Source organism: Cheilinus undulatus, linkage group 4 (assembly GCF_018320785.1).
Source record: "Cheilinus undulatus linkage group 4, ASM1832078v1, whole genome shotgun sequence".
NCBI lineage: Eukaryota > Metazoa > Chordata > Actinopteri > Labriformes > Labridae > Cheilinus > Cheilinus undulatus.
Window position 1 is genome coordinate 36,250,571 of NC_054868.1, and position 15,539 is coordinate 36,266,109.

The window sequence follows — 15,539 nt, forward strand, 5'->3', positions numbered from 1 at the left end:
CTTTGTTTCAGGAACACATGATCCTCTGTCGATTTGCGGACCAGACTGCTGTCCAGCTCCCTCCTGAAAGGAGACTTATAGGTATGATTTATTCCTTTCTCTTTGCACCTTAACATGCCTCTGCAAAATTCATATGTAATGGAAATTACCTTCTTTTAGTTTCAGTTTTTAAGAATGAATCCATAATTTTTCCATCTCAGTCAGAGCTTTAGTCTGACTTCATATCCTGAAGTAGATTATTGTTGCACCTAAGGCTGACAACACACCAGACCAGCAGGGTTTTAATTTTGTAGTAATGTGAAACTTATTTTGATCTTTTTATGCACTGAAAAAAGTACAACGATGCTGTTATTGGATTGATGTACTTTTTTGTTTTATAACAGCCTAAAATTATTGATTTGTTCATTAAATCTAAATCTTCTAAGTTATCTCGATGGTTGAACCGATATTTTTTGGTTTAAACTGGCAGCTGGACACCAAATTAAATTCTGTCATTGGATCAATGTATTTTTATTGCATTAAGCCTGCTGTGCGCATGCGCATTCGTAACAACATCCCATAGGTCCCGAGTGGATTCAAAAAACACTTGATGCAACAGCAGCTGTCACTTTCTGAGTGGCTCTCCCTCTACACTCCAGCACAGGCATCCAGCGAACTGACTTTGACTGAGAAGACGGAAAGGAAAAACATAAGCTTTGTGCGCAGTTGAATTAATCCAAATATAATTTATCCTTAGCCTTCATGGCTCCCTCTAAGAGATCGCACTTATTGCTGAGGTTTGTCTCCAGAGGTCACAAATATGACAGCCCAAGTTCAGAGACTGTCAGCTTCTCGTTTTCTGAGATGTTCATGGGATGGCCATCAGGAGGCCAGAGCAGAACAGGATAAAGGTTGACACAGCAAAGGGCCAAATTAACATATGCTGCCATACCTGACCTTACCATTGTTAAATCTAGTCTCAGAAACCGCTTCGAACGTGTAGCTGCAGAGGAGCCCACCATTCAAATGTTCATATCCCAAAACCAGTCTCTTTTGGACTGGCTCAGTTACCTTTAGAACATTCACAGAGAAGCAACCGCCATGTTTTGAATGTCTTTGAAGGCACTGAGGGTAGCAAAGACCCGGTGAAGTACATATCGGACATACTGACGCTGATGATGGGCTTTGACATCCTTCCTTTACTGCCTGAGTTAGAGAGAGCCCAAATGGTCACCAGCCTTTAGATCTGACCAGAGAACGTCCTCCTACACCTTCCTGGTTTGTTTCTCCAGATTCCATCAGAAGGAGGCTGCACTTGGCCAGGAATCATGAACTGAAAAAACCACAATAATACACTGTAAGGAAACATGAAGACCTCAACATGGCACTCGCAAGAAACAGGCTGCATTTAACAGATTCAAAGGGTCTTCGAATGCTTCTATTTAAAAAGTCTGTTCAATTTGTTTATTTTGAAGCTTGCATTAGTGAGAAACTCCACACATAAGACACACTGAGCGTCTCCACTTTATTTCCAAAGGCTTTGGAGAACCCAGCATTTATGAACCCTTCTTTTTATTTTTGCTCTGACATCATGGACAAGGCAATTATAAGGATCACTCAGTGTCAGGAACTGCACTCTCCCTCACGCAGTCAAGCCAGGAAGCGTGTGCAGGAGTCACTAGGGGTCGTGTGAAGAGGAGAGAGAGGGGAGGGAGAGTGGCAGTTCCTCGCACAGCAAAAAAGAGCGCAGATTCTGTTTTATTTGGAAATTGAGTTCAGTCGTTTTTTGGCATTTTACTCTGCCAATATGCAACCCAACGGTTTGTGACTATATGTTAAGGGAGAGCTGCACTAGACCATTTAAATTCCAGTTTTAGGTCTGATTTGCCCCCTTATCAATTGGTGCAGCCTTATCTTATTTGAGGCTTGCTGCAACAGATTATTAGTCTAAATGATTTTTAAGCATGTGCTGTCAATACTGGTATTTTACTGCTCCCGATCAAGTCAGAGCCCCACTGGAATCATAAATTTAAAATAATTCTGGGTCAGGCTGCATACAGCGGTTCAATAACCAATGAGAGCAACTGACCGGGTAGTGTCATCAGCCTACTTTGCATCTCTTAAACATACACCCAACTATACCATCTTCTCAGGCAGGAGTTCAGCCATATTCTTTCCCCATTTCTTGTTTTTTGCTGCAGAACAATGTGATTCAAGACAGCCAGCTGAGGACATCAATTGTCCTCCATGGTTTTTTATACTGATGTCACGTTTGATCATGCGAGTTTCTGTGAAATCTCATCTCCTTGGGATCACTGCTGTGAAAATGTTGCTATAAACAACAGGTGTGTAGTCTTCCGTCCAGGCCAAATCTTTTAGTGCCTTGTGTCAGTTAAGATTTTAAAAAACTGTCTCCTATGTAGCAAGTCAAAAAAAATAACTTGAGACAAAAGATTTTGTTTCTGAAATTCTGTGCACCTTTCTTCCTTACTTCAAAAGATCTAGACTTAAAAGAAGTATGAAAAATGCTAATGCCGAGGATGTCCTCAGTGTGACAAAACAGATGCAGTGAACAGTTGCCAGCTCGGGGTTGTCAGTTTCAGAGGAAGTGTTTTGTCAGGCTGTTACCTCCAGGCCCGCGCTGAAGCTTCACTTTACTTGGTTTCATTATGGTGAGGACTCTCTTCACCCTGATAGCTCTCCAGCTTATCAAAGCGCCTCTCCGAACGCGAGCAGTCTCCCCGATGCCTCGTCAGTCTGAAGCCCTTTCATACATACCTGACAACAGCTGTCACACAGGTTTCTGCTCTGTATCAGTTAACAGGGCTCAACCTCTCCCACTAACATTTTCTAACCATGTTGGATCTCTGCTCTGCGGAGCCTGTCTGTGTCACTGTGACCGAGTAGACGGCATGGCAGAGCAGAGATTACTATCAGTGTATCTGCCACCTGCTCCCTCGCTGATAAACCATATATTACTTTGAAATCTGCCTTTAAAAGGACACCCTAAGAGAAAAATGTGTGGCTTAAAATGTAGAAGCAGCTTTGAAGATCAATGATATACTAGTTTGGAACATAATAAGAGGCAAACAAACCAACTCAGTTAAACAATAATGAATTCAGCTTATTGAGCCAGGTTGGTACTTTCTGTGTTGATATGGCATAGTTTTATAATCAGCACCATACATTTAGGCTCAATGCATCTGTGATTGCACTGTTTACTCTCATTCTGTTTGCCTGATTAGTTTTATCAGCTGTCAATCAATAAGCAATTAGGAAAGACCATTTGAAATAGATTTAGAAGAATAAAGTCAACATAATTAGGCAACAGTAAACACACGCACTGTAAATATCAGTTGTCTGCAATCATGTGATCCTGAATGCTCTATAAGAGGCATGAAATAAGGGAAAGCCATTAGGAATGAAAGGGAACAGTAGGAAGTTAGTACTTTAAAGGTCTAAATGGATCTCTACGCTGCAATTATCAGCAGAAAATTTCTACAGATATTAAGTAAGATTCCTACATTTTCCAAAAAAAGTAACTTTTACCACAGTTCAACTGTTAACCTGGCATGGAGGTGATCAATATCACCAATAACTTTGGCCTTCAGACCTCCTATTAGAAGTCTAGCCAAATGAAGGGAAACAAAAATCTTGAGTAATCTTGTATTGAGCTAAGAGGCTAGCTGTGCCTCTTTAACATCCTCATTTTGTCACAAACATGCTTTTAATTGAAGCGGTAAATACAGTACTATCAAGAAAATAATCCTTGGGGTGTAATGGTGTGCTTTTCACAAACAAGCCTGATCTATGAAACGGCTCTTCAGTGTGAGCCACAGTAGCTAGTTCCCGTTTGAGTGGCATTTCCTTTCCCCCGTCTTTTGTCATTATTTTTTGTCACATTTTTACCACATTTTTCCTTCCATTCAACTTTCCATTAATGTGCTTGGATACTGCACTCTGTGAACAGCCAGCTTCTTTAGCAATGACCTTTTGTTTCTTACCCTTCTTGTGCAGGTGTCAGTGATTGTCTTCTGGACATCTGTCAAGTCTGCAGTCTTCCCCATGATTGTGTAGCCTACTGACCCAGACTGAGAGACAATTTAAAGGCTCAGGGAAACTTTGCAGGTGTTTTGAGTTAATTAGCTGATTAGGGTGTGACACCATGACTTTCTAATATTGAACTTTTCACAATATTCAAATTTTCTGAGATACTGAATTTTGGATTTTTATTAACTGTAAGCCATAATTATTAACATTAATTAAAAGAAATAAACATTGAAATATATCAGTGTGATGTATGAAACTACATGATATATGAGTTTCACTTTTTGTATTGAATAACTGAAAAAAAACAGGTTTTTGAAGATGTTCTAATTTATTAAGATGCACCTGTATCTCACATAAGTATCCCTTCAACATTAGAAACAGCCTAAAAATGCAGTGAAAACATTTGTGTGAGGAACAAAGCCAAAACATCATTAATTATTAAAACTTCCAGATGCACAGACAGGATGGGACAGGATCTACCTGTGCTACTGAATGTGAGCTCTGTAATGTATCTGAGCATCAAGTCAAGTAAAGGTAACATTTATTTGTTTATTGTCTTTGCTGGAATCCTTACTTATATATCCAATGTAATGGATGTGCATAGTTTGATAGTATATTGGCAGTCAGTGCAGTGTTAATTTGACTGTTGGTGCCAACAACAGAGAATGACAATCAACTCAGTTCCTTGTTGTATGAAGGCATGTCAATGTGAGCTTCTGCACACATGGAGAAAACAAACAGAAACAAAAGCTCTCTGTCTGCCAGCTCTCTGTCACATTAACAGTGTAGTTATCAGCAAAAGCACTGATATTGAGTGGAAAAGATGTGCTTTATGTGTTGAACAAGCTCAGTCAATGAATGTCTCTTACATCTAGTGAAATCAGAGACACACTGTGCCACAGACCGGGGACTTCAAACTAGGTTTTTGGTGGTTTAAGATGTTGTGGTTTTCTGCATTTTATAGATATGAACCCTCCAGCTCTGCACCTGACCACTCCTCATTTTAAGACATGGGCACCAACAGGAGCAAAGTTCATTTGCTACCTTAATGATGGAGCACTCAGCATGAAAATGACAGGGGGGAAATCAGAAAGACATGGCAGTTACTGGGTTGTGGTGGCAGCAGGAAGAAGTCCCTCTCCCCAGCAACGTTTGGACGTGAAGGAGCAGCGGCTCTACTTCGGGATCCTTCTTGGTGTCGGGGTTCTTCACCCTATCTCTAAGGCTGAGCCCAGACAACCTCCTGAGGAATCTCATTCCCACCACTTGAACCCGCGATCTCATTCTTTCAGCCATTACCCAGAGCTCATGACCATAGGTGAGGGTTGGGATGTAGATGGGCCGGTAAACTGAAAGCTTTGCCTTCTGGCTAAGCTCCCTCTTACCACAACGGTACGGTAAAGCGCATGCAAAACTGCTGACACTGCACCAATCCGCCTGTCAGTCTCACGGTCCATTCTACCCTCACTCGTGAGCAAGACCTGAGATACTTGAACTCCTTCACATGGGGCAAAGACTCACTCCCTGCCTGGAGGGAACAATCCACTGTTTTTTTCTTTGAAAGTGTAGATTGCTGTCTGAACTATGTGTCCAGAATCTACTGCTTGTTTATCTCTGGGTTAAGATATGATGACCAGTGTTGGGGATGATGCATTTATGTGACGTAAACGCATGATACTTGTACCCTGCTGAAAGGATAAGCCCACAATGAAGAAATCCCCAAACCCAATAATGCCCTTAAAAAATGACCTCCACAAGCCAACTGTGCAGACTGACTGGTAGCAAAAGCCAGCACGTAGCCAGGGTTGTCAACTTGGAACCCCCTTTATCTGGTGTTTCATTCAATCAGTCCCACAGCACATCCAGAGGTCCGAACAGTGAGCTCTGGTTTCTTAGAGCTGTTGACATCCATGGTAGCTCTCACTTTCCTCCATGCCAACACGGAGACATTCTTCCTCTTACCTTACCTATAACGTGGTCATCACGGTTCAAACCAGCCCAAATTGCATTGCTATCTTCAATATCCTAATCCACCCAGGTTGGGCTGATGCTCTACCTCCCCCTACTCTCTCATTTTCATGATGGAAGAGAGGAGGGAAAGAGAAGAACAGAGGAGTTGGGTGGGAGTAATGCAATTAACCAAGTAATTCAGCCAGTTAAATATTTTAGAAGTAAGCAGTTATGTGTAATGCAAAACTTTTTATACTACTACCCCAGCAGTGGTGGTGCTTTAAAAGGTCATATCGTGAGATTCACATCAGTTATATTCTATTCACTGACCCCCTGTGCCCTGTGGAGAGGATTATTGTCATCCAGGGAGGAAAGAAACATCAGGATGGAAATGTTCCCTTAAAAAACAAAGTCCCTCAGAGCTTTTCTCTGTCATTTTAAATCAAAAGTAAACGTCAATGCGGACTGTTTTGAATTTCGATTACCACAGAGCATGGTTGGATAATAATTGTATCGTGCAGCTGATGTGATGGGTAGCTGTAAAAACAAAGCAGATTTTCTCCTCTCAGTCAATCAGGTGTTTATATTGGCTGCATTTTTATGTGTCTGGAAGCTATTAATTCAAGTTGTGTAATTTGTTTTGTTATCTAATATTTATCTGCATCTGGAGCTGAGGCTCTTTCTTCTGCATAGTAATTACATTTCAACAAGGATGACTACTCTCTTATCAGCTCTGACAGATCCTTTTAAGATTGATGCCTCCTAATGTATTTCTATCAAGTGCTGTAATATGCAGCAATAAAGGAATACAGTTTTTGTCTGATAATATATCTGATCTATATGTGAAAAATTAAATTGAAAACATTCATTTTTTAAGCATCATTGAAGTTGTCTTTCCACCTAATGGTATGATTTGGTTCAGTTCATTAATGGTTCAGTACAGTGGGCAAACCCTGCCTGCATTTTCAAAGCCACCATATTTCAATCAGGAGAGATTTGATATGGGTTTAATTAGTTTAAAGTTTTTTTACACCTTTTAATGGAAGAGAAATGTGCAATGTCTTTGGCGATTTCACTCCAATCATCATGACTTCATGTACTTGAAGTGGTAGTAAAGCTGATATTAGAAATAGGATACCCCTCTGTGGGTTCAGACACTGAGTATTCATACTTTTTTGAGCACATTTTGAAATCACTTTTGATTCTACTTAGGTAAGTTTCAGTTTTAGTTTTCCTTGATCACAGTACTCTTGTACTTTTTCCACCACTGTTGACTACACAGTAGCACATATAGCGAGAGGACGATTCCACGTCCCATCCCAAAACAGCCAGAATTGTAGTGTTCATATCTTAGTGTTCATTTCTGAGTGTTATTCTAACTCCATTCTGAGTGAAACAGCCCTGAGTGTTGAGTGTTGGAGTTATTTGACAGTGTTGATCCACCAGTGTTAATTCAACTCTGTAAAGAGTCAACTGATCTAAGCTCCCCTCATTGGTATTTCAAATCTAGGTGGGTGTGTGGGCAGAGTTCCCCATCATGCCCTGGGGTAGAGTGGATAGATGTGTTTTTATGTGTGTTCAGTTGTGTTTGGATGTTGCCTGTTGTACAGTGATCCCTGCTGGGGTTCTTTTGGCCATGTTTCTGGTGGATTGTTGTTGTTTTAGATGATTGATACATTTGCACCATGTGTGAAGTTACCCACTGAGTTAGAGTTCCCACCTGTGACTTTAGGTACACATAGTGCATAGTCTTCATCAGTTTGCATTGCCTGAATATGAGGCTGACCCTCTACTTTGTTTTTGCCAGAGGAGATCCAACCACAGATTTTCAAGATACTGCAACCTTTGACATGTAGAATATCAAACACTTTAAAAAGTGTAGTTTGACTACATTTAGTAATCAAAGAGACACTTGTAAAGTGTCAAATCTAACTCTGTTGGAGTTATTCTATATGACAATATGTCAATTTTGCTGTCTATTTTACTTTATCATAGAAGTTTGACTTTCCCTGAACAACCTGGTTGAAGATCTACCTATTCTCTTGTTGTTCTTGCAAATAAGGACAGATCATATTTTAAAGTACAACTCTTCATAGATTACTCATTACTTAAAGCATTGGTTCCCAACCTGGGGGCCAGGACACCCGGGGGGGTGCCAAAGATCTTAGGGGGGGTGCAAGGCTTTGTTTGCTCTGAGGCTGCCAAAATTAGATTTGCAAATATTGACTAAAACCATGATAAAGTCATTTTCAAGTGGTTTTTACACAGGTCTTTTGATAAGAAAAGCATGCATGGACTTTTTTAGGGTTTTATCAGTGATACAATTCAAATTGATGTTGATTTTTGACAACAGTGAGTCACTTTCTCTTCTCACTTGAGTCCTGGGGGGGCTCCGCTTTTTTTAGGTGCATGTAGGAGGGGCTCTAAGGAAAAAAATGGCTGGGAAACACTGACTTAAAGTTACTTTAAAGACCCTGTAAAGTGAAATCCAAAGAGAAATTTTGTAATATGGTTGCTGTAAACATGTGAAAACTCTGAGATCTACATGAGACTGAATTCTGGATTCAGGCCATTTCATCTCTTTCCTGGCTTGGTTTCATGTGGGCGGGGCCAATATGTGGACTCACGATGTCATGAGCCCACAGTAGAGAATGACCCCGCCCCTCCAACGCTACAATATTGTGGAAGGAAGCAGTCACCTGGAGCAGGGACTTCTGGTTCATTTTGTGCAAAGGAATTCAGTCTTGTACTCTTGTACCATTCTATGATGTTCATGTTTCATTGCAAAGTTATAGTTTTGCATGTTTTGTTTATTGGTTCATGTTTTTAAGGGAAAATATTTTTCCAAGTATGACACCATGAGTGAGGGGGTTAATGCTGCAGACTACCCTTGTCCTGAGTGGGCGTGGTTTCAGCTCATTCAACAGACACGCCCACACCATCCTGGAGCAGATTTTACTGCCTCATTTTTCATGATTTCAAGCTTAATTTTATAAACTTGGAGATGCGTTATGTGACTGAAATTTGACCTGGGGGTTCATAACACAGTGATCTATCATACCACAAACCTAAATACAGATTTATTTTTACTTTACAGGGTCTTTAAATAAGATCCTTTTACTTTCACTTGAGTAGATTTAAAGACTAGTACTTTTACTTGAGTACAATATTTTTTTTACTTTTTTTTTACCTCTAACTTTATTGATTTTCAATACCTCCAGTAGATTGGAGTAAAACAGCCTTGAACCCTCCCTTTCAAAATAACCAGGATATTTAAAAATGCTGTGTTTTGTGTTTGTTCATTATTGCTGCTATCATACAGGAAGAGATGAATTGTTTGACCAATTAGCAGGCCGTAGTGTGTCTACCTTCATCTTTTAGAGTCCAGTAATTATGCTTGGTACCCCAGCAGAAGGGTTAGCCAAATAAGTAGGACAAAACAGATCTGTTTTTGTGGTGCCTTTCCCAACTTTTGACAGTGAAAACAAATAATTGCATACCTTTCCAAACTGAACTAAACCAGATTACTTGGTGGTTATTAAAATATTAAATTTAATCTGTAATTTTGGTTCTAGTTATGTGAAAAAAGGTATTCCTAATGTTTTGTTCAATTACTTTAACATTATGAAGTCAAGTGCAGCCCTCCCCTTTCTCAGTAAAAGCTGAATAGTGTTTTTTTCCTGTGTTTGGTACATAAGATGTATTTTAGTCTTCTTTTATGATCCCTCCAGGTAAACAGTGTATGGGCCTGGTAGACTTGGACCGCTCTTTGGCAGCAGAGACTCACGGTTACTCGGTGCGGGTGATGACGATGGAGCCTGAGAGCTGTTCACCAAAGAACAACATGCTGGTGGGAAGGCCACCGCAGAGGAGGAGTGAACTGGATGTGGACTCTGGCCAGCTGGATAAAACGGTGCATAATTAAGACTGTGAGGAGCAGCAGAAACATCAGCAGTGTGGCTCCTGGCTGGGTCGTGATGATGCTGAGAAAACGTTTTTCTAATCCACCCTGAACACGTTCCTTCATTTTTTTGAAATCCTTTTTTATACACATAATCTCATGAGAATAAAACAGATGTTTGGTTGATATTTCTGGATTGGCAAAAGTTACCTTCTTAAATCTTTTCAGTTTGGGGCCATGACTTTTATTACAATAAACATGTGGTAGGGAGCTTTTCTTCAGCGAAACAAACTCAATTATTTGATGCTTAGCTATCATAGAAGAGCTCACCAACTGCTACATTACGTTTGTGTCTTTGCCAGAAATATGTGATCAAGCTGTCAGCGTAAACAGAAGCAGCAGGAATTACACACCCACATTGCAAATTAACTACAGCATACTTCCACTTGCTGTTTTTGCAAATAGTTTATATGTGGCTTTCTGTGATTGAACTCAGCAGTCAGCATGCTCTGTTGCCAGGTATAAAAACAAGAAAGAGCGGATGAAAACTCATCTGCACTTAAAAATGAGATGGGGATTATCATTATCCGCCTTGTGTGAGGTTCAAGAAAAAAAGGAGGGGGGTTGTGAAAGAGAAAAATTGGACTGAAAGTCATTTTGTATCAGGTATAATTTAGTATTTGTCATGGTTCTACACAAGAAACTGATTTCTCCTCATGAAGAATGTGTGGGAATAAGGTATGTATCCCATAATGCGTTCAGCAGCAATGAATATTTTATGACTCAGGCATAAAGGTCAGTACGCTTGATTAGATTTGTGCCGTTCAAAGCCTGGCAGCCGAAAATCACACAATACGCTCCATATTTCCAATCGTGTGTACTTTAGACATACTATAGCCCCTTAAGCTTCCATTCCCTGCTGAAACTGGTCATCGTTTTCTCTGAAGTACCCTGTGTTGTCATCTTTGACAGTGTATTGCCACTGAATGAGAAAACCGAAGAAGTCGCAAGAGAGCTGGTTTTCCAGCTCGCACTGAAGACAAGACAGAGGTTCGGGCTTCACCCAGCATCGGACTCATCTGAATTCAGTCAGCGGAGTCAATCTATCCCGAGGTGGATGGCCACAGACACAGCTCCTTCCAACGACTGCAGTTATTTCAGAAGATGTCTGAGTCCTCGCTCATGCTTGTGGCTCTGCACAAGTGCACATTACAGAAATGCATATAGGCACAAAAGCGGAGGAAAAAAGTGAGTAGGTGGCTCTACGGAAAGCTGCACACAAGGAGAGTGAGGAGAATGTTGAAGTGGGTCGATTAGACTGTAACACCCGCGGGTGGAAGGTGACTAGACAAGATGCTTTGTTTACACAAAATCTGTGACATATCTGAGCTGCTTGTTAGGAGAAAACACTGTATTTACTTTAGATCTGCTTCATAAAGCCCTTATGTAAACACAGCGTAGGGGCAGTGATACACTGAGCTGAATACATTTCAGTTGTGTATTTAACAGAATGAGAATGAAATGCTACTTGTGTTTCCATATACAGGAAGTCAGCCTTTTTATTATGACTTAGGAGATGCAGAATTAACCAGGAGGTAAAAAAAAGAAGGTAAAACTGACCTCAATACAGAAGTTGAGAAGCTCCCAGCATAACCTTTGTTTTTTCTTGTTTTTTCTTTTTTAGCCAAAGGGTCCTAATATTTAAATGGTTTTTCAGGAATGTAGATTAAAATCAGAGTTTCCATATTGATTCATGTAGGACAGGACTTCTTCTACAACAGACACACGACTCCTTTATATTGCTCCCCCCTCTTGAACAAATATGAATCACCATTTCAAATATATAAATCTATACGTCTCTCTGGATGCTGTTTCCATTATTTCCTAAGCATCAGTCCTTACAGTGAGCCCTTTTAAATGATATAATTTAAAAGTTTAAGATAACATAGAAAATTACCGTATTTATGCTATTTTGATTCAAAGGGAATTATGGTAATAACATTTTAAGATACACACTCATTGGCAACTTCATAAGGTATACCTGTTCAAATTCTGCAAATATCTAATCAGCTAATCACATGACAGCAATCGATACATGTAGGCATATAGACATGGTCAAGATGATCTGATGAAGTTCAAACTGAGCATCAGCATGCAAAAAGAAGGTGGTTTGGATTTTCATGCATAACCATCTCTGGGGTCTACAGAAAATGGTTAAAATAAAATGTTGGTCCCTCCAAGATAATCTGGCTGCAGACTGTTCATCTGAGCTAAAAACAGGAAACTGAGGCTGCAATTCAACAGCTAACCAAATCAGCAGAAAACTGAAAAACATTAACTGGTCGGATGAGTCTAGATTTTTACTGGGACTTAAGAATGGTCGGGTCAGAATTTGGTGCAAACAACATGAACGCCTGCCAGATCACCAGCAACGAGTGCATGTTCAAAGTAATTTGAATCACTTTTCTCCCTTATGCTATGCATTTTTTGAACTTTAGCATATTATCATGACTTTGCCTGCTTTCATATGTGCATTTGTTGCTGCCAGGTGATTGGCTAATGAGATAGGTATGTTAATGAGTAGTTGAACAGCTGTACTTTTGAAATTGGCTGGTGTTTGTATACACTAAATCCATTTAGATGCAGCTTTAGAAGAAATTAAGAGACTATTGCAGGAATATGTTTGTCTCTGGCTCTGCTTTTTATAGACTTCTAAACACTTCCTGTGTTAAAACATTAGTACTCTGTTGTTTAATAATGAACTATAGACTTATTTACACTGCATTATATACAGTCTATAAAATAAGGCATCATTGTGTTTCTGTGACCAGTTTTCATTTTCCACTGATTAAAACACCACAGCCTAAGGAGATTTTTTTGAACAAACTTATTAGTTTTTACTGTTATTTTTAAGGGTACCTATTTAAAGTAAAGTTCAAATCAATTTATCAAAATAAGCCTCTGCTGCCCTTTCAATTATCTTAAATACAATTAGTACTCATATTTACAGTGAATAACCATGGCAATGTGCTAAATTTCACTTTTATAAAAAAAAAAAAAGCATGAGTATAATTATAGAAGAGGAGATAAACAAGTTATTATGCATGTTTCATCTTTGGTTGCCTTCAGCAGGTCCCAGTTGCTGTTGTTTTGCACACCATAATAATAATACTGTTATCTATTTCCTGATGCCTTTCATTATAAATGCACTCATATTCACATCTGCTTCCACCTCGTGCAGTCCCAGTAAAAATTGTCCTTGCTGACATTATGTTTCTGCTTTCATTCTTACCCTATAAGATTGTCTTTTCACACTATACCAAAATATGTCCCTTTTCAGTTTGACATTTTAATAGCACAGAATTTTTTTAAGATAAAACCCCTGACATGTGGGAGAGCGTTTGGTGAATATTCACCACAAATTTAATCCGACATAATGTTAAGCTGCTTCTAAATTTTTACAGCACAGATATTCTGTTCTGTAATTTTCCTGAGCTTCAGTTCATCTGAAGCTGCTTCAGACATGTAAATATCGTTAAATTTAACCTCAAATAATTTGAGAAATTCTGTACATTCAATGTGCAGCATGTGCTTTTAGAGTCAAAACTGAATGCATATTAAGAAGTCTCAGGAATCACGAGCTACAGTATAAATTCTCACAGGATTAAAGATTTAATTTATACTGATGAATGCTCAGAGAGTGAGTGTTTGAGCCACTCTTTCAGGTTGACAGCTCTCGAAATAACCAGTGACTTCTAAATCCAATTAAAGCTCCTGCGAGGATTTAGCTGCTTCTCAAACAGACTGAAATTAATATCAGCAACTTTTTATGACCAACAAAAGAAATCTAGACTGTCAATGACAAGATTACAAATTTTAAAAATGTATAAAAGTTATATACAGTACTTAACAAATTTATTAGACCACCCTAACCCTAACCAAAGTAAGGTTTATGCCACAGCTGCCCTAAATTAAAAGCATTGGTAATTACCAAAATAATTTTTTATGTTTCCGCAATGGTTAATACATCAATATGTAGAAGCTCTTTAACCCAAATGATATTTTTAATGCTAAAATATAATTTTTATTGTTATCCATGAATGTTAAAATTTACTGATTTACAAAAAAACCTGAAAAGATAGCACATTAATATATCTTGATTAATATGTCAAATTATAGTTATTTACTTGCATTCTTGAAGAGAAAAATTAGTTTTAGTGGTTGAATGTTATGCTTGATTGTTTTCTGACTTCTCAGAGAAGCCCAGTGAGCTGGCTCAAATTTGGGTGAATTCAGTTTGAAATTCCTCATTCCTGTTCAAAATGGTAAAACTTGGAGAACTCACTGAAAATGAAAGAGTCCGCATTAAAGTACTTCATGATGCTGGATGATCTTTGAGACAAATATGACAGGTGGTCTAATAAATTTGTTAAGCACTGTACATTATATGATTAAAAAAATGCATGTAGGGTCAGCAGCAGGGGGAGTGTAAGATGAAGCCGGTTACACGCTGCAGAAAATCTGCCTTTTTACATTCTCAACAGCTGATATTTACAATTAGTTTTACATTTGATTGTAACAATACAAAATTATAATGTCTTAGTCAGGGAAAAATACTACTACTACTAATACAGGACCAAATTAGCCACCACTTTGGTAGCCAACAGGTGCTCCTAAAATCAATAGAAACCGAATGTTCCTCACAGTCACATTTTCTTAGAGAAACTCTGACAATCATAGCCACTCCTGTTAATTATTGAATTTAGGTGTTTCAATCAGACCTGTTGCCACAGGTGTATAAAATCAAGCACCTAGCCATGGCTTGTCCTGAAGAGCTCACTGACTTCAAGCATGGTACTGTGATGGATTCCACCTTTGCAATTAGATGGTTCGTAAAATGTCAATCCTGCTAGACATTCCACAGTCAACTGTAAGTGATATTTGAAGGTAGAAACGTTTAGGAACAACAGCAACTCAGCCACAAAGTGTAAGACCCTGTAAAATCACAGAGCGAAGTCAAGAACTGCTAAGGTGCATGGTGTGTTAAAGACATCAATGCTCTGCTGATTCCTTGGATGAAAAGTTCCAAACTTCCACTGGCATTGTTGTTATCATGAAAACTGTGCAGCAGAAGCTTCATGGAACTGGTTTACGTGGCCGAGCAGCTGCATGCATGCCTCACCAAGACCAATGCCAAGTGTCAGATGGAGTGGTGTAAAGCTCATGGACACTTGACTGTGGAGCAGTGGAAATGTGTTCTGTGGAATCACACTTCTCCAGTCAGATGGATCAGCCTAGGTCTGGCAGATACGAGGAACGTTGCCTGCCTGACTGCATTTTGCCAACTGTGAAGTTTTGTGTAAGAGGGATAATAGTATGGGGCTGTTTCTTATGGTTTTTGCTTGGCCCCTTACCTCCAGTGAAGGCTTCAGCATACCAAGACATTTGGGGTAATGCTATGCTTCCAACTTTGTGGCAACAGTTTTGGGAGGGCCATTTGTTATTCCAACATAACTGGGACCCAGTGCAAAATCCAAGGACTATAAAGACGGGGTTTGATGGGTTCAGTGTGGAGGAGCTTGACTGGCCCATTTAGAGCCCTGACTTCAACCCCATCAAGCATCTTTGGGATGAACTGGAACGGAGATTGCGAGCCAAG

General features: G+C 39.4%; 1 protein-coding gene across 2 annotated transcripts in view; it reads left to right on the forward strand.

The window, feature by feature from the left end:
- The window catches only part of gstcd (glutathione S-transferase, C-terminal domain containing), a 112,368-nt gene extending 101,807 nt beyond the window's left edge, over positions 1-10,561 (forward strand). The window contains exons 11-12 of one of the 2 annotated variants that reach the window (XM_041784240.1): positions 12-81; positions 9,711-10,559. In XM_041784240.1, coding sequence (XP_041640174.1) covers positions 12-81; positions 9,711-9,904 — 264 coding nt within the window. In that variant the 3' untranslated portion in view covers positions 9,905-10,559. Of the gene's footprint in view, positions 1-11; positions 82-9,710 lie in introns of both variants that reach the window. The other variant, XM_041784241.1, reaches the window with a different exon arrangement.
- Positions 10,562-15,539: the final 4,978 nt, after the last annotated feature.